General features: G+C 38.0%; 1 protein-coding gene across 3 annotated transcripts in view; it reads left to right on the top strand.

Annotated features, from left to right (window-relative positions):
* FXR1 (FMR1 autosomal homolog 1) overlaps positions 1-20,675 on the top strand; it is a 44,911-nt gene extending 24,236 nt beyond the window's left edge. The window contains exons 6-17 of one of the 3 annotated variants that reach the window (XM_063306404.1): positions 1,846-1,939; positions 2,558-2,674; positions 2,788-2,958; positions 4,462-4,540; positions 7,478-7,587; positions 8,816-8,902; positions 9,709-9,916; positions 13,820-13,999; positions 15,983-16,183; positions 17,256-17,336; positions 19,025-19,116; positions 19,660-20,675. In XM_063306404.1, coding sequence (XP_063162474.1) covers positions 1,846-1,939; positions 2,558-2,674; positions 2,788-2,958; positions 4,462-4,540; positions 7,478-7,587; positions 8,816-8,902; positions 9,709-9,916; positions 13,820-13,999; positions 15,983-16,183; positions 17,256-17,336; positions 19,025-19,116; positions 19,660-19,830 — 1,591 coding nt within the window. In that variant the 3' untranslated portion in view covers positions 19,831-20,675. Of the gene's footprint in view, positions 1-1,845; positions 1,940-2,557; positions 2,675-2,787; positions 2,959-4,461; positions 4,541-7,477; positions 7,588-8,815; positions 8,903-9,708; positions 9,917-13,819; positions 14,024-15,982; positions 16,184-17,255; positions 17,337-19,024; positions 19,117-19,659 lie in introns of all 3 variants that reach the window. The other 2 variants (XM_063306403.1, XM_063306405.1) reach the window with 2 other exon arrangements.
* The last annotated feature ends 2,584 nt before the right edge of the window (positions 20,676-23,259 follow it).

Genomic DNA, 23,259 nt, shown 5'->3' with positions numbered 1-23,259 from the left:
GTCTTTATATCAGAATTTTATATCTATTAAGAATTTACTTTCATAGGATAAATTAAATGTGATGGTAGAATTTGAAGACTGTCTGACTAATGGGAGATTGAAGCCACATCTCTTTGCAAACTAACATGGGAGTCCTCTCCTCTTTTTGAGCTGGCACTCACAATTCTGGAAGGTCTTTTCATTCAAGTGTTACAGTAATAACATATTGTGACAAACATAGGAGAGTCAACCAGGAAGTAAGGTCTTCTCACCCATGGGAAGGAGCGCATGGCATACGCAGTACAAAGGCCGATGATTAGTTTTGAACAGGTGGCAGAAGACAGGGATTGCCGAAAGGTATTGAGGTAAAAAAGGAGGGAGTCCCAGTTACAGGGGATCATACGATGTTGATTTGGAAGATTTTTTTTTTTAATTCAGTAAGGTTAAGTCACCAGACACATGAATTTTAGTATCTAAGGTTGGGAATTGTGTCATTTTTCATAATGGCATCAGACATTTTAAGATGGGCTTTATAGTTAGGTGTGAAATAATAATTCATCACTATCAAGGTTATAGTTTTATGGCATAAAAGTAGATACACAGGTAGACCTCGCTTACTGACCATTTGTTCAGCGACCATTCAAAGGTACAAGGGTTCTGAAAAAATAACTTTATGGCCATTTATGACCTTTGCAGTGTCCCTCAGTCAAACGATTGCCATTACGGTCCGTACATGTCCTGTGCCTGACCTGTGGTTTTTTCCTACACGTCAAAAGCAACGCAATTGCGCCGGCAGCCCAGGGCTGAGAACTGCGACTGTGCTATCCAAACAGCTTACAGTACTCTCTTGAAATCCCTTCTCCAATCTCTCCGCTCTGTGGGGTGGGGGGGGTGGGGGGAAGGAAAAAAGCAAGCAATTTCTGTAGGTGATCTCTCCTTTGCCTGACCCTTCCCCTCTCACCCGCAGAATGGGGAAGTTGGGAGATTGGGAGGAGGAGATTTCAAGAGAGTAAGCTGTTTGCTCTTTTACACAGTGAGAGTAGTGCAATCGCTCTGGCAGCGGGAAAGGGTCAGGCAAAGGAGAGATTGCCTACAGAAACCACTTGTTTCTTTTCTCTCCCTCTCCCCCTGCAGAGTGGAGAGATTGGAGAAGGGATTTCAAGAGAGTACTGTAAGCTGTTTGCGCAGTGTACCCATGGCTCCCACTCCTGGTGTGATTACATTGGTTTTGATGTGTACAAAACCATAAGCAGGCACTTGAGCATTCCAAAGGGTGGGGGAGTGGTTAGGAGGCAAATACAAGTGGAAGATGTGAAACTGAGTACAGTAGTCTTGTCAGATCCCAGCTGCTGATCCCAGTTAGGGTTGTTAAGCAAGGACTTCCTGTATATTCAAGAAAATTATTCTCAGTTTGTATAAATCTGAAAAGTGAAACCTTGATTTAGCGGAACTTCAGATGCAGCAGGTGAAAAGTGAAAGCTTGATTTAGTGGACTTCAGATACAGCAGATAAAATTCTTACTGCATTTGCATCATTTGTATAAAAACATCTCAGTGATTCATATTCGTATCATTTGTGTAGTAATGTTCCCTCAAATGTTGTACACTCTGATTTAATGGACAATTGGGGATAATTGGTCTGTTAAATCAATGCTTCACATTGAAATGTTTTGTTTTCTTCTTTCTTCTCTTGGGAATAATTTGGTGTAAGTTTTCAGTTCTTTTCTCAATAAATACAAATGAGCTTATTAAAAGTTCTTTTCTGGCTGTGCCTTAAAGCATTTTCAGTATTTTCAGTTTCTCCAACTGCAAGTCTTGTTGGTCATCCTACAAAATGAATTAATTAATTCATACATTAATTTTCTAGGTGTGCTAATGAAAGTGCTCACAAGGATTTTAAGAAAGCTGTAGGAGCCTGCAGAATATTTTACCAGGCTGAAACAGCTCAATTAGTAGTTCTGGTAAGATGAAGTTTATTCCTCCCCCCCCACCCCATCAGTAAGCAAATCATTTTTCTGCTAATGTTATGTTACCAACTTGATATATTGGGTCTGGCTATGTACAGAAAAGTAACCAGTATTAAAAGCTATTATTGTAAGCTTTCTACTTCAGAAAGGAAAATATTCTTTAGAGAATGCAGATTGGAGAGTTGCAGATAAGATCTCATACAAGCTGTATTCCAAGTTGTACCATTTGGGGCTGGCAACCTTTGCCAATTGGGTCAAATAGCAAAATTGGACCTACAGCAAAGAGCTTGCATTATTTGGGGTCACTTTTAGTGCCACAAATGTTGCATCTGAATATGGCTTTATGCTGAAAGCATATCAGGCAGCATTGAGCGAAGTAATTCAGCATGCTCTGTTTGCCCTCTAATAACAGTATGGATCTCACTGTCCTAATAGACTAATACAAATAAATACTGCAGATTTGAATAGAAAAAAACTAGCATATCAACTTGGTTTATTCTCTTATTGCAGTGTTTTCTAAACTAGAAATGAATCAGTGATAGGTAAAATAACTGGTTGTTCTTTAATTCATTGTCTGTAAAATGAAGATCCTTATAGATCACTTTTTTTCAGTCTGCCAGCGAGGCAACAGTAAAAAGAGTGGGCATACTCAGTGACATGCATTTGCGCAGCATTCGAACCAAGTTAATGCTCATGTCAAGAAATGAAGAAGCCACAAAACATTTAGAAGTGAGTGGTTCTCAGCTGTTCTTTTTCTTAATTACGCTTCTGGTTTAGACACTGAAACAGTGTTCTTGCTTGAAGTTTTTATTAATAAACACATTATTTTTCTTTCTCCCTAGTGCACAAAACAGCTTGCAGCAGCATTTCATGAAGAATTTGTTGTCCGAGAAGACTTAATGGGACTTGCAATAGGAACACATGGTAGCAATATACAGCAAGCCAGGAAAGTTCCAGGAGTTACTGCAATTGAACTTGAAGAAGATACTGGAACTTTCAGGATCTATGGAGAGGTAAAAGAGAACACAGAAGAGTCATATTTTCAAGTTGGCGAACTATGATTTCTTTAAGCTTTTGTCTGAATGTAGAGTGAAAGGAATGCACAAATTCTAGTATTTTAATCCCAGTATCATATGCAGATATGAGGCATTTGGTAGAAGGGAATGCAATATAGAATATAGCGCTGCTCTTTTTACTTGTGATCTTCTTCAGAGGTCCCTGTTGATTAAGTTGTACGCAATTTAACAGTTTTAAATGCATCTGTGTAAAGCTCTCCCAAACCTCCCTTAACTGTGCTTGGATTAGGGAACAATATCTCCATGTTGGGGTTTGATTCCTAGCGGTAGCTGGTAGAATAATCCCAGTTTGTCAGAAAATATTGTTATGGTATACCTGATGAATAATGCTTCTCATTTAAGGGTTGAATAAAGGCCTAATGAACCTGCCTCACCAGATGCCCCATTCCTTCCAGGAAGACTAGTAATGAATGGGAAAGTGTGTATATAAGGAAGAATGGGAAGAAGTATGAAGGGAGTGTTTGAGACTGTTGAAAACAGAGATCTACAATTGAGACCCTAAGGCTGCATTTGCCAATAAAGGTTTGATTGCGGCTACAGAGACTCCCAGAGATCACACTGTTAATACGCAATGGGGCAGAAAGGGAACATGCAGACATGTCTCAAGAAGAATTACATTAGCTGTAGATATTTAGTTTGCCCCCCCCCCCGATTTTGATGAATACATTTCACAGCATTCCATTCAAAGTAATGACATACTACAAATCTAAAATAAAAGGAAAAAAGTAAATGTATTTGTATTTACACTTTTATACTCTTCTGTAAGAAATAGTCAAATAAAAACCTCAACTGTCTTTGGGATTTTAGTGAGAAATTATAACCAGTGGCTATTTTTACCTATAAGTATGCAGCAGTGTGATCATGTAGCCAAGATATGCTAATGCATCTTCTCTGTAGTCACTTCATCTTCATAATGTAACAGTTGGTCTTCATGCTATGATACAAAGCCACACAGTCGATTAGGATAATCCCTGATTTGGGGAGATTCAAGTAGGCTTGCCTTCATTCATTATATTGTATTATTATGATGTTTCTTCTACAATTATATAGTCTGAAGGACTAGATGGTGAAGGTCATTCAGCTGCATATTTGGTTCTGTTGCAGGAGTGCTGGTTAATTAAGGATGATTAAAGAATAATCAAGCTCCTTCACAGGCTGAGAAGGCTTTAGATGGGTGACAAAAGGGTATCATATATAAAAACATACTTTTAAATAGTTGTGTAAAGTGTAGGCACCAATTCGTGAGGATATATTGTAGTCTTGTGTTTAAGCACCTGTCTGATAGCCATTATTTTTAATTCATCAGGTATAGATACTTGCATTTTCTAGCTGCAAGAGAGACTATATGTAGTCTTTTCTCATTTTATATGGAAATACTTGTTCTCTAAAACAGAGTTTTAACTGTTAATGTTTAATGCATTCTGTTCTGTTTATTACCAGAGTGCTGAGGCAGTAAAAAAAGCTAGAAGCTATTTGGAATTTGTGGAGGACTTTATTCAGGTCCCTAGGAGTCTTGTGGGTACGTAATAAAATCTGCACACTTGAACAGTAGCAGGGAAAGATTTCAACATGAAAAAACTTTTTCCTCTACCTTCGCATCCCCTTTCATGTCATACATATAAAGCTGCTTTATATTTTCATGTCATGCAACTAGTTTTAAGATACAGAACATTTTGGAAGAGGCAATTTCTGTGTTGAGGAACTGAAACAGGTGTTTCCCCATGCTCCCTGCCAATCTATTTCAGTCTGAACTAGTAGCAAAAATACTAATATATTATATTATATTATATATTATATATATTATATTTATTATATTATAAAGATGCATTAAAAAATTAAACTGCCCAATAGTGAAGCTCTCTGGGAGATTTGCAATAAAACACACCAAAAGGTACAATCTGAATTGAAACATATATGATAAAAATAAAATAGAAACACCATATACACTAGGTGGCTACAGGGTGTCATGAATGAAAAGCCAATTAAAAAGCCTGGGAAGGTCTTCACCTGGTGCTGGGGAAGGAATACTATAAATGGGATGCTGCCATGGAAAAGCTCTCCTTGTCATGTTCACTGTTTCAGTGTGCACTGTACATCGTAACGTTTCACATGCCATCCTACCACACTTTCTTTGGTGAAGAGTCCTGTGGCTCTAGTGATAAATCCAGGAGCAGCCCCAAACAATGAGCCAACTTCTTTAGGATGAGTGTGGACCCTTCCAGGACAGGCAGGGCACTGCCCACAAACAGTATTTCTGACTTGTCTGGATTGAGTCTGTTTATTGGCCCTCATCCAGTTCATTACCCTGCCCAAGCACTGCTTTAAAGCACTAGCTGTCTCAGTTGTGTTAGATTAAAAGGAGAGTTAGAGCTGGGAGTCATCTGCATGAAGATGGCGTTCCAGTCCACATCCCCAGATGACTACTCCCAGCCATTTCATATAGATGTTAAGGAGCAAAGGAGATAAAATGGAATCCTGAGGGACTCCATAACCCAACTGCCATGAGGCAGAAGAGTAATCCTCCAGCACCACTTTCTGGAACTGGCCATCCCAGTAGGAGTGCTACTACCATGGTACAGTGTCCCTATGTCCCAGCTCTGATAGCTTGTCCACTACCCACTCAGGCACTTCACCTAGGAAGGAAATACTGGCCACTCACCTGTATTTCATCCTCTGAGTCCAGATTTGGTTTCCCCAGAAGCATCTTGATCATTGTCTTTTTTAAAGAGCCTAGGACTGCTCCCTCTCTCAGTGAGTTATTTATGACCTCCTGGTCCCAAGTAGACAGCCCCTTCTTATTAGATTTGATAAGGCAAGAAGGGCAAGGGTCAAGCAGGCAAGCGGTAGACTGAACATGTGCAAGTACCTTGTCCACAGAGAGTCCCTCTTATGTCTGCTTATTTAGTCTACAATTTTGACTTAATTTTTTTCTTATTTTGCTCATGATCCTTTTAAGTTATCTTGAGCTGAGGTAAAATGGGTGGAATGTGGAGAATGGAATATTATCTCCTTAGTGAAACCTTGCTTGCTTTTTGCTTTGATCTCTCCTGAAAAAATACTCAAATTGAGAATGATCTTTCATGTGGTGGCTTATCTGCTGCATAGTAATCATAGCATGAATATTAAATAACAGTGATGTGATAATTAAAAGCAACAAAATAAAAGTCAAAAAACATACTGCAACAACCAGAAAGGATATAATAAATGAAATAACCTTTCAAAGTCTTAAAGAGAACAGAAATTCCACATAGTATCTGAAAGTGAAAAATCGGAATGTGTAGATGTGAAATGTTCAGTTTCCCCTGGATTGTGTTGCTCCAAGGCCAGTTCAGTGGTTCCAGACATGTTGTTCAGATGAAATAAGTCCTTTTCAGGGCTGGACCACCTTCAACATCACAAAGTACTTCTGGTTTGTAGGATTTACTGTACTTAGTTTTCTGATGAAAATTTTATATTCCAGTCTCTTGTTATCTTCACTAAGGAAAGGGATTCTATTTCTTGCATTACCTAGGGAAGTATATTTAACATTATCAGTATATCTTGTGGTTGGAAACACCTACATTCTTGAAGTAATGAATTTTCCATGGTTGAAATTCCCTTCTACTCATGTCTGGAGAGGAGTTACAGTATAAAACATATTCCTTTATGAGTAAGAGGTTAGACTTGATAACCTAAATGCCCCCTTCAACTAACTTTCCTTTCCTTTCCTTTCCTTTCCTTTCCTTTCCTATCCTATCCTATCCTATCCTATCCTATCCTATCCTATCCTATCCTATCCTATCCAAGATGTATTGTATTCACTTGTTAATCTGTGGAAAAATATGTTGTTAGCTTGATAACACGCAAACTGTGAATGAATGCCTGTTAGATACACACAGAATAACTTCATTGTTAGAAGCTTGGTTACATATTTTACGAATTTTATAAACTGCATTGAGTTTATTTTGTAAGCTGTACATGTAATATAAATATTAAATGTGTGCAACTGATATTTAGGTCCCTTCCAAGCTACTAAAGTGAGGTTCTGCAGCACATAAATAATTGTACAATGTATCTGCTTTTAAGAGTATTCATTATTTATGCAGTTTATGCAGTGCCTCAATCCTAGTGGAATCTAAGCAATCTACACTATAGCAGTTGGTATTTATCATTACCAGCTGCAAATACTTTGGGTGAAATAAAAGGTTTTCAGTTAGAGCAGGACCCCTGACACACACCCACATCTGCGGAGGGTCCCCCAACCATCCTGAGGGCACAGCAGGGCCTGATGGGGAAGTGGGAGTTGCCCTTCTCCTTGTTCTAGTCATAGAAGTAGCTCCATCAGCAGGAGAGCTGAATTGGACATCACCCTTAAATTTTTATAAATAATTTTTATAATTGCTTTTCTTGTTGATGACTTACTTGAGAAAATAGTCAAAATGGTAATCCAAAATTTAAATATCTTTATTTGTTAAAGGGAAAGTGATTGGTAAAAATGGCAAAGTCATTCAAGAGATTGTGGACAAGTCTGGAGTTGTGCGAGTGAGAATCGAAGGAGACAACGAGAATAAACTACCCAGAGAAGATGTATGATTTTAGTTTCTTTTTTTCCCCTCCCTCTGGCAATGAATGTGCCATGTGTAGTATAGCAGTTAAAGGGGGACCTGAGGACAAGGCCACTCTAGGCTATGAAAGTTTGTTGGGTGACTCAGGATCAGTCATTATTTCTGAGCCCAACAATGATACAGGGATTTTGTTCGTGGGAAAATTGTGGAAGGGTATGCTGTGTATGCCACCTTGAGCTCTTGGAGGAAAGGCAGGATATAAATCAATGAATATGTACTTGAATAGCTGTATTGTTAGTTGTGAAATCTCATTATTTCTTTAATGTGCTGCATCAGTAATGCTCAGTTGGGCACAAGCCTTACTCCGGCATTATGTTTTCCACAGTGACTAACCTGGTGACTATAGAAAGATACTGTAGGAAACAGAGTGCCCTTAGATAGCTCAGATGCATATGGTTCTGAATTGGTATTTTGAAGGACTGTGCTCTTCACTGAAGCATAGTCACTTGCAGTGTGCAGTCATAGGACAATACTCTGCGCTCTGGATTGCACTCACTTCTTTAGTCTAGTGATGTTATAGCAGCAAGTGTTGGCTGATGTCTATATGAACTCTGTCTATCTTGCCTAAAGCATGTCCAAATAACTTCACCAGCACTTCAGCATCTCTGGCAGAATGCAGAGGGTCCTCACTAATTGAGTTGATTACAGATGAAACCTTGGCATCAGCTTATTCTTGATCAAGTAACTGCATAGATCAGTTATGGACTCTGCTACTTGTGGGTTGGCCATTAATGAGCTAATTCTTCTAAAAGTCAGTTTCAAAAGTCAAAATGTGGGTTCTGTTGTTCAGTTTTCTACAGATTTAATAATTCCAGGCAAATTAGTTTTAGCCTCAGATTCAGTTTAGGCTCTCTTGAGAATTCAGGTTAGTCTATAAGATTTACTTGTTTGTAAAATGCACACAAAGCAAGGCTAAGAACTGGCTCTTTATCTAAACTAAATTATATACATGACATACAAATAGACCAAGCTTATAAATAGGATAAAAACCCATGCTAGAAGATTGTTGAGACTGCTCTGGAATCATAATCATGAATAAAATAAAACAGATGCAGTTTAGCACACAGTTGCATGTTAGCTTTATTAAAATCGTTTGGGTTGGTGTGCGTACAGATGCGCACACACACAGTTAAAGGAAGTATTTGTGATTTAGTTAATGTATATTTGAAAAACATATTTTATCATTATAGGGAATGGTTCCATTTGTCTTTGTGGGTACTAAAGAAAGCATAGGGAATGTCCAAGTACTTCTTGAATACCATATTGCCTACTTAAAGGTAAGCATTGCGTGATGTAATTTTTAACTGCCCTTTCTTGAAGTCTTGCATATATTTGTGTCTGCAGAGTTGTGGATATTTTGTCAATTTTACGTGTGGTATTAAACTAATTTATCTTTATTTTGGTTTTTTTTAATCATATATTTTTATATTGTGTTCATTCTACAAACATGATTTGTAGATAATAATCATCTTATGTCTTCCAGTACATGTGGGCAGAATTTTTAGATTCAATTTTAACCTTGTTATATCGCCATCATTGCTGTTGCAATTCTTTATTTTTATGTATGTTTCTCATCTTTTCACTGTATTCCCCAGCCCCTATATAAAAGCCTGACCTTTTTCAGCCTAATTGCTACTTTCCAAACTTTTTCATTTTGTAATTACATAACTGTATCATAGGACTACACAGTAGTTTAACTCCAAAGAGTTTTATTCTGGTAATTTAAAAAAGTTGATTCAAACAAATCTGGCTGATACATAACTGACATCTTCTGCAAAGGACTGATGGAAATCTGTCTTAGATATGGAAATATAGATAGCTACAAGTAAAATTTGGGAAATGTTTGACAGAAAGGTACACCAAACATCAAAAACATATTCAGTATTTCCAATGAATTATGTCACGTTGATTCTCACTGGGAGTTATCAAAAGCTTGTTCATCCTATAATTCTGTGAACTTCATTGTTTGTTAACACAGTTAAAAACTGCTTATTTTTTTTTCTAAAGTCAAATGTGTGTGAAAATAATTTGGGGGCAGATAAGAACATTACTTAAGTTTATATTTAACGTAACTGTCAATTAGGAGGTAGAACAACTACGGATGGAGAGGCTCCAGATTGATGAGCAGTTACGTCAGATTGGCATGGGTTTTAGACCTTCATCTACCAGAGGACCTGAAAAGGAGAAGGGTTATACCACTGATGAAAGCACTCCCTCCTCTGTGCAAGGCTCAAGGTCCTATAGTGGAAGAGGCAGAGGCCGGAGGGGGCCCAATTACACCTCTGGATATGGTAAGTATGTTTAAAGATATGTGATGAACTCTTGCTTTGCTCCTGTCATCACTGATAGCGAATATAATAAAAGCGTTGTGCTTTTTTACCATATATGTTCATTTTTTGGAGTTCTTGATGCATTACACATTTCAGAGTATCAAAATTATGAATATGGATTTAAGGAAAATATTTATTGCTTAATGCAATTTTCTACAACTAAGTGCCCTCTAGATGTGATTACGTGACATCAAGTTGGTGTCATTTCTTAGCAGCCACACAGACAGACCTTCTCTAGCATGATCTATCCCCAACTTGCCCACTGTATTTGAGCCCATCCAACTTGCTTCTGATTGACCTTTTCTTGTCTTTCCTCCCACCTTTCTTAGAATTATAGACTTCTCAAGAGAGTTACGTCTTTGCATGTATGTCTGATCATTTGTTCCTTCACTGAGAACTCTGGATTGATTTGTTCTATGATGTGTTTGTTGGTTTTCTTGGCTATCCATGGTATTCTGGAGAGTCTTCTCCAAAAGTTGAAAAGCTTCAATATTCTCTCTCTCCAGCTTTTGCTTCCATAGAATGTCACAGGGTAAACCATTGCCTGCACAGTTTTGATCTTTCTTGGCATCATGGTATCTAGATATCTTTTCCAAGGCTTTCACTGCCACCCTATTTCAGTCAATCAATCAATTCAATTTATTATGGTCGTAGACCAGTACAAGCGGAGTGCTCGGTGGTCAATATATATATTAATCTATCCTAATAGATAATAAATGAAATAAAATTTAAGACAAAGTTAAAATACATTCGTGAAACAACCTAATATCTATGAGTGAGGTCCAGGGTGCAGTCTATATTTAAATTATAAAATAGACACTAACTGCTACCCTATTTAGTGCTAGTCTGTAGTGTATTTCTTGACTACTGGTTCCTTTACTGTTGATAGTTGATTCTAAAATGCAGTATCATCATTGCCAGTTCTAAGGCTGGTTGCTTTACATGTTGTAATTAGTTCCATTATATTTAGCTGTAGTCCCATGTTTTTTCACTTGACTTCTTGACTTTTATTACTAGAGCTTGCAGGGTCATTTGTATTTTCAGCATCATCAGCATAGCTCAGTTGATATTTCTCTCCCTCCTTTTTTAAAACCATATTCATCTTCAATCCAGTCTCTTTCACTCTATGTTAGGCATATAGACTGAATAGATATGTATTGTCTCATTCCTTTGCTGATCTGGAGCCAGTCTCTTTATCCGTTTCCATCCAAACTTGAGCTTCCTGTCCTGTGTGTAGGTTTTGCATGAGAAGAGTGAGAAATGGAATTCCCATTTTCTTAAGGTCATTCCACAGTTTGACATGGAATACAATTGGACACCGTTCTCTAATTAATAAAGCACATATTGGCTTATTTTTAGTCTTTCACTTTCTCTATTATCCAGTGTGCATCAGCAATAATGTTTCTTGTTCCTCAGCCATTTCTAAAACCAGCTTGAACATTGGGCATCTCCCTTTCCATGTAATGCTATAATTTGTGTTGGATGATCCTAAGCATTATTTTGCAAGCATGTGAAAATAAGGAAATTGCACAATAGTTTGCACACCTTGCTAAGTCTCCCTTCTTTGGTATTGGTATGTAGACTGACCTCTTTCAATCTGTTGGCCACTGTGTGTTCTCCAGATTTGCTGACGTAGTTTGGTTAGAACCTTTACTGCTTTTTCTTCCGTGCTTCCCATATCTCTGTTGATATTCCATCAATTCCTGTAGCCTTCCAACTTGGTAATTACTGGAGTGCTTACCTAACTTCACCTTTTAGTACTACAGGTTGTTGTAAATAGGGAGTATCTTCTAAAGCATATTGGATTTTGACATTTCTGCTGCATAGAATTTCAGTATACTCCTACCATCCTTGTCTGAGCTTTGAATCAGTTACTATCTGTCCATTGGCATCTTTTAGTATACCAGTTCAAGATTGGAACCTTTTGAGTTCAGCTTTTGGAAGACTTTTGGAAGCTTTTGGAAGACTTTTCTTTTATTTCCATGTCTGTTTTCGTGTCTTTATAGATGTCATTGTAATAATGCTTGTCTTTTTGAACAGGTCTCTGAAATACTTTGTAAAGTTCCTTCCTAAATCTTTTCTTTCTTTGCTTTGGCTTCTCTTTTTTTGGCAGTTTCTACCATTTGTTCTGACAGCTGGTTTGCTCTCTTTGGTTTCTTGGTTTTTTGGCAATTTCTTTTTTCATTCATCCTTAATAACATCCTTGATAACTTCATCAGGCATTACAGAATTGATAACTTTGCCTCTGCACAAACTGCTTTGACATCTACTTTGCAGAGGGGGTTATAGAATGCTGTCCTCTCCAGGACTTTCCTGTCGACTTGTGGCCAGTAGAAGGTGGACCCTATAGTTCCTTCTAGATGTCTAGAAAGTGTGGCATTATCTGACATTTGGGATGTGACATTTATGATTTTATTCTTGCTGTGCTGAGCTTTTATGAGGTGATGCATATAAAGATGGTCAAAATGTTTTTTCTTCTAGCTAAACAAAATAGGTAGCTGAGGTGAGAGGGACTATGGAAGTCCTAGTCCTGGCTTCTGACAGGAAGAGGTGGAGTTAACCTTTTCCTGTTGGGTCCATCTTCTGAGGGCTAGTATGGTACCTCACTGCAAGTCCCAACTGCTGTTCATGAGTGTTTGATCGGCTATTTAGTAATACTGCAGTTGTTTACTACATGATTCCATACAGTTCTCTGTGTAATGCTATGGATGCCCTCACCTTTCACCCCAGCATAATGATCTATAACTGTACTGATGAGTATTGTCCGATTTGCATTGGTAATTCCTTCCTCATAGATTGCTAGTCATTGTTGATTCATAGTTGAATAGATCAAACTACCTTAATTTGCTAAGAGAAGTTATAAATAAATAATAGGGTTCCTTAACAACTAAAAACCAGAGACTGTTCATAATGTAAAAACAATAGTACTGGAGTTTGGATAAACAAATAACCCAGTGTCTTGAATCTTGAATAATAAACCCAATCTTGAATAATAAATCCAATTTTTGGTTATGTAAATGAGTCACATTGTTATGCAGCTACCTGGAATGGTATTTTGTTCTGAAAATTTCTAATGGTTCTTTATTATGATCTTGAAACTGTATGATTAATTAGAAGTTTTACTTGCATTTTCTCTTATTAACTGCATACATTTTAGGAAAAAAGAGTGAAGGGGTGGAAGAAGAAATATAACAAATAGGGTTTGGTGTTTCATTATCTCAAGGTGTATTATGCATTACAGAATATGAATTATTGATTATAGGATAACTTGGGGTATAGCCAACAAAGGCTGTGCTTTAGCAGAAAGACCAAGTCAGGGCACCTTTTACTGAAGGATGTACAGCATCTGTTGTGGCCATCCAGACTATATCACATTCTGCTGTAGAATATATGGCTTTTATTGGTGATCCTTTGTGTCCTTTGTTTCATGAGCATAAATTATTTTTTTTCACTGACCAATATCACACAGTTCACAAACAGCTAGAACTCATTCCTTAAAAGCAGTAGAGTTTAAAATACATTGGCTCTTAACTATTTTCGTATACTTTGATCTGTCTTGGCATCTGTTGTTTTCTAATTTGGTTTGCAATTGGAACTTCTCATCTAGTGCGATTAGTCTATATTTTGGATTAAGTTCTACCTGCTACAGATGCAGGTACAACAGATGTCCTGATACTAGATGTATATTCTGTTAGAAAGTGAATAGTAATTTCCTCCTTGTAAAGCAGAAAACCCAAATGCCTGTTATGCATAGAAGAACTGAATTATTTGGGGGTGGGTGGGTTGGCTTTGAAATGATTCTAATCCTTGTGAATATTTTGCTGCTTTATGCTTTTATTCTTTTGGTTCTCATTTTTTCTAAAGGAACAAATTCTGAGCTATCTAATCCCTCTGAAACAGAATCAGAAAGGAAAGATGAACTGAGTGACTGGTCATTAGCAGGGGATGAAGATAGGGAGGCTCTACACCAGCGTGACAGCAGAAGGCGTCCACCAGGAGGAAGACGCAGTGTTTCTGGGGGTCGGGGCCGAGGTGGCCCGCGAGGTGGGAAGTCATCTATCAGTTCTGGTATGGATGACGTGTTTCAAACTTACGCCAGAAAAAGTAGTTCTGCTGCTATAATTTTTTTTGTCTCAGCCTATCAGGATAGATTGCTTAAGTGTGTGGGGTGGGGAGGAGGCCATGTTGATGTCACTGACTTTGGGAGATAGGATTGCTCAATCCTGGAGGCCAAATTTAGATGGCTAGGTCCGGGACTGCCAAAAGAGCCTTCTCAGAAATGCTACCTGTTGTGGCCACAGGACTGGCTATGAGCTTAGGAGTCTGCATGGATGAGACAGTGAAAGCATACAGAGGGGTTTAGATTGATTAGGCACTGGGAAACTTTTTGGGACAAAGTAAACATGTAGAAGAGAGATGAACTCCACTTGAACTGAAATGGAACTAGACTACTGCTGCATACCATGAAAAAGATAGCAGGGAATATTTTAAATTAATTCCTGGGGAAAAGCAGATAGATCCTGATTTGGAAGGTTGTATAGATAATACAGAAAATATGAGAGAGAGGGCCAGTATTGCAAGTGGGCTAATAGATGGACATGACAGTCAGACAAAAAGGCCACGAAAAAGGTTCATGCCAAGAGAAACTAAAAAAGGAAAAGGTGTATAGGTATTTCTGTGCTAATGCTAGCAGTCTGTGTGGTAAAATGGGATAATTAGCATATTTGATTACAAGTGAGAAAATGCAGGGCATATAAAGAAACCTGGCATCAAGGAAATGGAGAAAATCAGAGTGATACACTCAAAAGGCTGTGGGTGTGTGGGTGTGGGTGGGAACCGTTGCCTTATATCAGGGCTAGTATAATATACTATAAAATATCAGAAGAACAGTTTCTTCCATAGGATCATTAGGTGTGATACTATTTGGCCACAAATAGAAAATAGATTTTGGAATACTATCATCTGCCTGATGAAAATACCAAGAGTGATCTGGAGATAATAAAGCAAGAAATACAGAGAGAGAGAATTGTAACAATGAGAGACTCTGATTACTCTCACAAACTGGGTAATTCATGCAGAGACCACCACAAAGAAACCAGATTTCTCTCTGTCTGAACTGACTGTGTCTTGGAACAGTTGATCTGGAACTGAGCAGGGAAAATGATATCCTAGTTTTAATCCCAAGTGAAAACCATTTTGTAATGTGGGACATAGTACTGTAGAGCTGAGAGGAAACAGTGATTATAGCAGGACCCAACGTGGTAAAATTTGACTACTGAAGGGGAAGCTTCTAAAAAATGAGTGGACTGGTAAAAAAGAGACTGAAAGCCTCAGTGTTATCTTTGGGTTGGATTGTTCTTTCTAATCCAATGGAATCTTGGAAAGAAGTTATGTAAAGAGGCTCAGGACTCTGTCCACCAGTAGGATAACTCTCAGAAAACTGAACCAGACAGGACCAAATCTTGTATAGTGGGACAAGTCAGAAAGGAAAGATCAAGTTTGAGAATGGACCGGAGCCAGCTTGGGGCTGTGGAGGGTAACATTCCAAGAAGAATTTCCCCCACTGATAGACAGTCGGGCAGCTGCTTAGGATATTGCCAATTTCTGTATTCAAAGCAGTCCAGCTTGTGTGCCCCAGGCTGATGCATATGCAGCCTGCCTGCATTTCCCAGTGTGTGCACATAGATACATGTCTCCAATGGACACTACTGGTAAAGGGCTTGGAGAGAATTCCAGAAGGTCTGATGTTCATATTTTCCCCACTTTATTTATGTCTTAATTTAAAGGTCACCAGAAAGATGAGGAAGATGTCTGTACCACCCACCCTTTTGCTTTTGTTTCAAGAGTGATGTTCTCCGCTTTCAAGAACGTTTCAGACTTTCCTAGGTTGCTTTGCGTATTAGTATGTGTGTTCTGGATTAGATTACTTTCTACTTGATTACCCTTGTAACATTTTGGCTAGAATGCTAGATGGAAACAGCACAAACTTACGTGCCACTTCTGGCCTTGGTGTTTTTGTTCCTTTAGTGCTGAAAGACCCAGACAGCAATCCTTATAGTTTACTCGATAACACAGAGTCTGACCAGACTGCAGACACTGATGCAAGTGAATCGCATCACACCACTAACCGACGCAGGCGATCTCGCAGACGAAGGACTGATGAAGATGCTGTCTTAATGGATGGAATGACAGAATCTGACACGGCATCAGTTAATGAAAATGGCTTAGGTATGTAAGTCACTTGTGACAAAACTGAAAGATTCCTATCAATAAACTTGTACAATTGTAATGTGCTATTATAGTCAATTATTCTTCCTTTTCATAGTCATTGTTTTAATTGTAATTTAATACAGTGTTAACTTTTTTGCATAATAAAGGATTTCACTTAAATGTAACCAGAATATTTTAGGCTACATGGAATCCATCAGGGCCATTTTCTTATAATTGCATTAAAGTCCTTCTCCTGGTCTGGATGCAACCAGTTCTGTGTCATAGATTTAGAAGAGCAGGGCATTTGTTCCACGTCTTAAAAAAAAAGTTTCCATATTGTATCTACCATGAAATGCAAAGACGATTTAGTCATTAATGTTGAGGAATTTAAAATCCTGTTTAGAGTAAATAAATGTAAAATAAACATCCATTTTATCTTTGGTAGGGCCCAAGTGATTTTGTTGCTGAAATTTACTAAATTAACATTGAAAAAGAAAGTAGCTGAGGTCAGGCAAAAAAAACAAGCTTCTTGCTCCTCTACAACCATGATCCCAAATACATTTAAAAATCAGGACTTTTTTGTGTGTAGGTATATCTCAGCATTCAGTAACTGCCATTTTGTGATAATAGTTCATGCAAAGCACACCAAGGAAAACCATTTCTAGGAGCCAGTTTGGTCTAGTGGTTAAGGCAACGGGCTAGAAACCAGGAGGCTGTGAGTTCTAGTCCTGCTTTAGGCACGAAAGCCGGCTGGGTGACCTTGGGCCAGTCACTCAGCCCAACTCACCTCACAGGGTGGTGGTTGTGGGGAAAATAGGAGGAGGAAGGAGCATTAGGTATGTTCGCCACCTTGAGTTAGTTATAAAAATAATAAAGGCAGGATAAAAAATTAAAAAAGGGGGGGGGAATGATTCCTTGAGCCTATGTTTAACTTTTAAGGTATCAACCTAAATCGGTACCAGTTTAAACATAGTCTTATAGTGTTGCTACTCCCTCTGCAGATATGACATAGGACTTTTTCCTTTGCGCTTTGTGCTGAGCAACAGTATTCATCTCTAAGATGGTTCATGCCTCAACTTTGCAATTGCAGATGATAGAGACAAAAAAACCCAGCGACGCAATCGTAGCCGCAGGCGTCGCTTCAGGGGTCAGGCAGAAGATAGACAGCCAGGTAACCTAAGTGGAGAGGTGGCCCACCTCGAGTCACAAGCATGAAGGAATGCTCCGTGCCTACTGTTTGTGTGCCTCCGAAACATGTAAAGTGCCTTTTGTAAATAATGGTTACTTAATAACTAAAACTGCTGGCTGAGAAATTACTAGTTACTCATCTTCCTAACATTAGTGCCTTATAAGTGGTGGTGCTGCCAGCGTAAGCACCGCGAGAATTGAAAGAGATGTGGATGTCGGAATGCAGAGATATGGCATAACGAAAGCAGCACTGCCAGGATGGGCTCTCTTCTGGCAACTATTTGTTAATAGGAATGCTGGCCAGCTGATTAGTACTGTAGTAAAACATGAGGTAGCTTGCATGGCATTTGCCTGTCCTGTACTTTGAATCAGTATGATCAGCATTTCAAGGACAAGAGAAATCACACAACTGGATTAAAGCAAAAAATAGTTGCACGTTCTGTCTGGCATTGTGGTTTGATGTGCCTTTAAATACGTACTAACATCTTAAAGTACAGTTTTCAATTTCTAGAAGAAGAATCTATGTTTGTTGCATCTGTAAATGCCTTGGATGTGCTAAACAACTTCAGGAATATTTCTTTTAATGTGTCCTCTAACATGTTTCTGTAGAGTTCAAAGGCTTATGAACAGCTCGGAATTACAGTACAATTAAAAACGTAAGGAAATGGGATTTCACATCACAAAATGCTCTAGAATAATAGACACATGATCTCACTTAACCACAAAGATCTTTTGATAGATAATTAAAAATTGCTTTCTGAATTTGCTTCCTGTGGTTTCACTTTAGTTCTGGAGAACTGCAGTATGACTTCACTGGAGGAATATGGTACTTAAAAGTATCATACCCTTAAGGATCCTTAACAAACTAAGACAGTATGCTTTTTGATCGATTAATCTTAAATTTTGAGCGATGACGACAGCCACTGCTGCGAAGTATTTTCAGATAGGCTGTAAGTTTTGGCCACTGTAAATTTATTAGTTACACCTCATTCATCACACAGAACTCATACTTAATACTCGCCTCTTCTCCACTTCTTTTCCAATACACTGTTGTGATGTGCAGCCAGAAGGAAAGAGGGAGCCACGGTCCTCCCTCTCCTAAGGATGTTTTTCTCCAAAAGAAAGTATTTACTTAACTACTTAAGGGGTAATTGAGGGCTGCTTTAAGCTTTCCTTACCCACTTTCTCACTTCAGAAGGAGCTAAATCTAAGAACATCCTCTGAAAGTTCTCCTGAGTTCTGTATCTACAACTTCTGCCTCAGTCCACCACCAGCTTGGACCAAAACCTGTTTTTATAATTTTCTAGGGTTCTTTTCAAATTCTTGACAATCTTTCAAATCTTCTTCAGTATCTTTAAATATACCTAAAAAAAAATTATAAACCATAGGAAAGTTACAGAGTTCTCTTTGATAGTAATAAATACCTCAAGCAAAATATTTTGAAACTGAAGGATTAAAAAAGCAAAACAGGTAAATAATGGATTTCTTTTAAATTAGCTGTATGAAGCTTCAGGATTAACAGTTACATCTTTCTGTTTTGGAAGGCCTCAAAAGATGACTTTGTCTAATATGAGCCTTGGAACGTTAACTGAAAAATTTATCTTTTTGGATTGCAACCAGGAGTTGGATGTTTTCTAAACATAAAAAGCCTGTAAATTTTTCTCCTCACAGTAACAGTTGCTGATTATATATCAAGAGCAGAATCTCAGAGTAGACAAAGAAATCTCCCAAAGGAAACACTGGGTAAAACCAAGAAGGAAACGGTAAGAAACATTTAAAAGGAATACAAACTAATACCTGTCTATAAATTTACTTCTAAGATTGTGTAAATTGCTACATCTAGCTGTAGGTGCTGAAAAAGCTTGGCCAGTTTGGAGGGCTGTATAAGGAAAATTCCATGTTACAAGCTCATTAGCAAATTTAGATAGAAGTTATCTTAGCAGATCTGTTTAGTTAAGGATATCTTGCCCTGAGCATATTCTCCAGCTTTCTAAGAACGGCAGCCTAAAGGGATAATTAGGCAAGACCCTGCTTCTTCATGCAGCTTATATATGGAAATAATTGCCAAATACCTTGTTCATTCAATGATGCTTTCAACTGGATTTTAGGAGTGATTTAAATACATATAGATAACTGGATATAAAGTTCACTATTACATGTAAAATGTTCATGTAATCATCCTTCTAAAAATAGATACCTTCTGTGGACTTTCTAATGAAGTCTGAAATGGGGGGGGGGGTGTATAATTCTGCTGTAATGATTCACTGTTCTCCTGTCACCAAGTCTTGGATTTTTTTCTTTAAAAGGTGAAAGATGTGATTGAAGAAATTGGCCTTTCTGAAAAAGCAGTAAATGGCCCTGCAGTGGTTTCTGAGACTGAATCTTCGAAGCAGCAGCATAGTCCTGAAGAAAGGCCTAGTACTATACAAGAAGACGGAAATAAACAGGAAGAAGCTGTGTTGAATGGTGTTTCATAAACAAGAGTTCCTAGTTTACAGTTCTTTTACATTACATTTTACAATAGTGCTTGTATAAGCTTGCCAAAGATAGAATATGGATTGCGAGTCTTGATACCGCACTTTCAGTTCCTCCATTTTGGAAAACAACAGGGAGGGATCCTGAAAAAAATCCAATGTTGAACATACTTTGACACCTACTGTGTTATAAATATCATCAGATGTGCCTTGAGAATAGTATATGTAACATTTAAATAAAAACAAATTGCTGGCTATAGGAAACGTTATTTTGTTTTCAAAATATGAGATGTGGGGGAATCCCTAACATAACCTACTTTATGAAAGCATTAGCTGCTTTTATTACATTTTTAATAATATGCAACCACTTCTTCACCTGAGGGAAACTAGAAAAAATGCAGTCTAAAATATTTTGCACTGAATTGTAATTTCTCCATTAGTTTAGTCTGGAAACTGGTCTGTTTTAATACATGTTTTTTAAATGCTGTATGTAGTGGGGGAAAACTGCAGACCACTGGAATACATTTATTAAATTCTCAATCTGCAGGGATATTGGGTGACATTGGCAGTGACTGTTCTACATTGAGGCTTTGTTTGATTTATTTATTAAACTGTACAGTATTTAAAAATCAAACATAGCTTTAGTTAAAACACTTAATTCTGAATTAGTCATGTCCATTAAGAGATAACCAGAACTACTGAAAAGATCAATTTCCAGAAAGTTTATTCTGTATAAACTACATATGTTAGTCCTTAGAGTATTTTTATTTTTGGTTGTTTGATGTGCAATATGTTTTTGTATGCTGGTAGAAAAATAAACCTTGATCTTCCATTGGTTGATCCTTAAACATTTGCCAGTTATCAATTTGTTATACAAGAGTTGGAATTTAAGTTCTCATGGAGGCATTATCTTTGAATGAAAGAGGATATGACAGCAAATTTTTAATGGGATTTTCTCAAAGGTTTATGCAGCTGGCAAGCATTGTTTCTCAAGCAAGTTGCAGATCTAAATGTCTTACCTCTTACTGCTTATTGCGTGGAAAACAGTAATAAGACAATCTAGGGAAAAATTGTTAAATTCAGTTTGCAACTGGATTCACTCCCTGGTTTTAATTTTTAATCTTAAAAATCCTGGCATTCCAGTTAGATATCTGTAATGTAATGTATTATCTAATCTGACTTCAAAAGCAAGTCTGACTTCATTGCTGATGTTGCACACAGGATGCACTGCATTTTTTCTTCATTTCATCTTTTTTCAAGGAGATATTTTTAGAACTAAGGCACAGAACCCCTTTTACCATGTCGCTTCCCTGTAGATTAATAAAAGCTCAGTCATGTGTAAGGTCAAACTTGTTGCTTAGCGTTCACTATAGCTGTGAATCACTGCATTGCAGTTCCTGCCATTTAAATTCTTGTCAAAGCTAAAGCCATTGCAGTTTAGAAAGCCTGCTCACTTCTATCTGCCATTAAGGTTACTGCTACTAACTCTTCTGTCTTTAGCTCATCTGTGGCTATTTGTCCTTTGTAAGACTTGGTGCAACCTGCTCCTGCCCCATGACCCTTCGATGTGTTTGAAAAAAAAAATCGTGTTTAATGTTTATACAGTGCAGAAAACTGGTGACAGCCTCTGCATTTTCTATGCAAACCTTCCTGAGGACATTTCTGCTTTAATATTTGGGGGGGGGGGGGAAGAGTTCACTTATGCTAACACATTTGTGAAGTGTCCCTTTTAAATTCTCTTCACAGCCCTATTTAAAATCATGATCATACCTCCTAGTTTTCTCCAGGCTAAACGTACCAGCTTCTTTCAACACTTCCTTCTAGGATCTGGACTCTAGTCTCCCACACAATCAGTTAATTCTCTTTGAATATGCTCTGGCCAAGTTCCTTCTTAAATGTAACATCTAGAAATGGCCTCTAATCCAAATGTTGCCTGATTTGTACACTATGCTTATCATAGTGGAATTTTAAGATTCATTGTAACTTTTTTTTTTAAATGATTATATTTCTACTAGCACAGTCTGCTGGTGATCCATTAATATGCCTACTTTCAATTCCCACCTACTGCTACCAGACTAAGTTTCCGCTATCTTATAGTATGGAGTTTTCTGCAACAAATGCATTTTTGTTGAACTTCGTCAAGTTATGGTTCAGCTTCAAGTCTATTAAAAGTTTTGTTTTCTTATACTCATGACTACATATCCTAGCTTTAACATTAGCAATAAACAATACTTCTTCAGCTTCATGCAGATAATATATGTAGCCTTGATGCTTTCCCAAACTCTTCCTCTAGGTTGATCCTGAGGAATTAATAAGCACATGTAGCATATGGCTAACCAGCTGTTAATCTACCAAGGAATAAGTAATACAATTCATATTTTACTCTTGTACCAATAAGGATGTAATCTGAGACCATATCAATGGCTTTGCAGAAATAGTTGCTTTGATGGAGTGATCTAATTAAATTTTCATTGAATCAGGCTGCTACTTATCTATTTCTACTAAGTAAAGGTAAAGGTTTCCCTTGACGTAAAGTCCAGTCGTGTCCGACTCTAGGGGGCGGTGCTCATCTCCGTTTCTAAGCCTTAGAGCCGGCGTTGTCCGTAGACATTTTCCGGGTCATGTGGCCAGCATGACACAGAACGCCGTTACCTTCCCGCCGAAGCGGTACCTATTGATCTACTCACATTTGCATGTTTTCGAACTGCTAGGTGAGCAGGAGCTGGGACTAGCAACAGGAGCTCACCCCGCCGCGCGGTGTCGAACCGCCGACCTTCCGATCAGCAGCTCAGCGGTTTAACCCGCAGCGCCACCGCGTCCCTGTATTTCTACTAAAGTGGTTAAATTTCTTCCACACAGGAACTGATTATCTTCTGTGGAGTAGAGGGTAGCCAATGATACACAGGAGATCCAGTATCTCTTGGTAAAGACTGTATTGGTTATGCTGTTCAGAGTCTTACTGTCTTGGTATTTCTTCCATTCTCCTAATGCTTGCCATTTCCCTCTCCCTGTTCTCAGTGTTCTTTCACAGGAATATCCTAGCTGCCATGTAATCCTCTCATCCTTCCTAATACTGGAGACAGTTTGTTCACATTTTCTGTAATTGTAATCCTATTCTTCAGAAGGCAGGCAAACATTATATCCATCCTGTAAGTGACAGGAACATGGTACTGGGAAGAAGACAAAACCCTTCCCTAAAGTTGTTCCACATGGCCTGTTTCCCTTCCCATATTCCTCCAGATTCCTTTTGTGAAGGAACTTACAATTCATTATTTTAGAACTTAATTTCTTATATTTATATTTATGACTGTTGATACTGTGTGCGTGGCTTGAATTCTGCCTAAAAGGTGAAACAATATAATCATCTCTAGATGAATCTGCGGCCTCCTAGAACTTCATAATGTTCCCTACTAGAATTCCACACAAACCTTC

The sequence above is a fragment of the Candoia aspera genome, chromosome 6 (assembly GCF_035149785.1).
Source record: "Candoia aspera isolate rCanAsp1 chromosome 6, rCanAsp1.hap2, whole genome shotgun sequence".
In the NCBI taxonomy this organism is placed as follows: domain Eukaryota; kingdom Metazoa; phylum Chordata; class Lepidosauria; order Squamata; family Boidae; genus Candoia; species Candoia aspera.
This window is presented reverse-complemented; position numbering and strand designations above follow the sequence as displayed.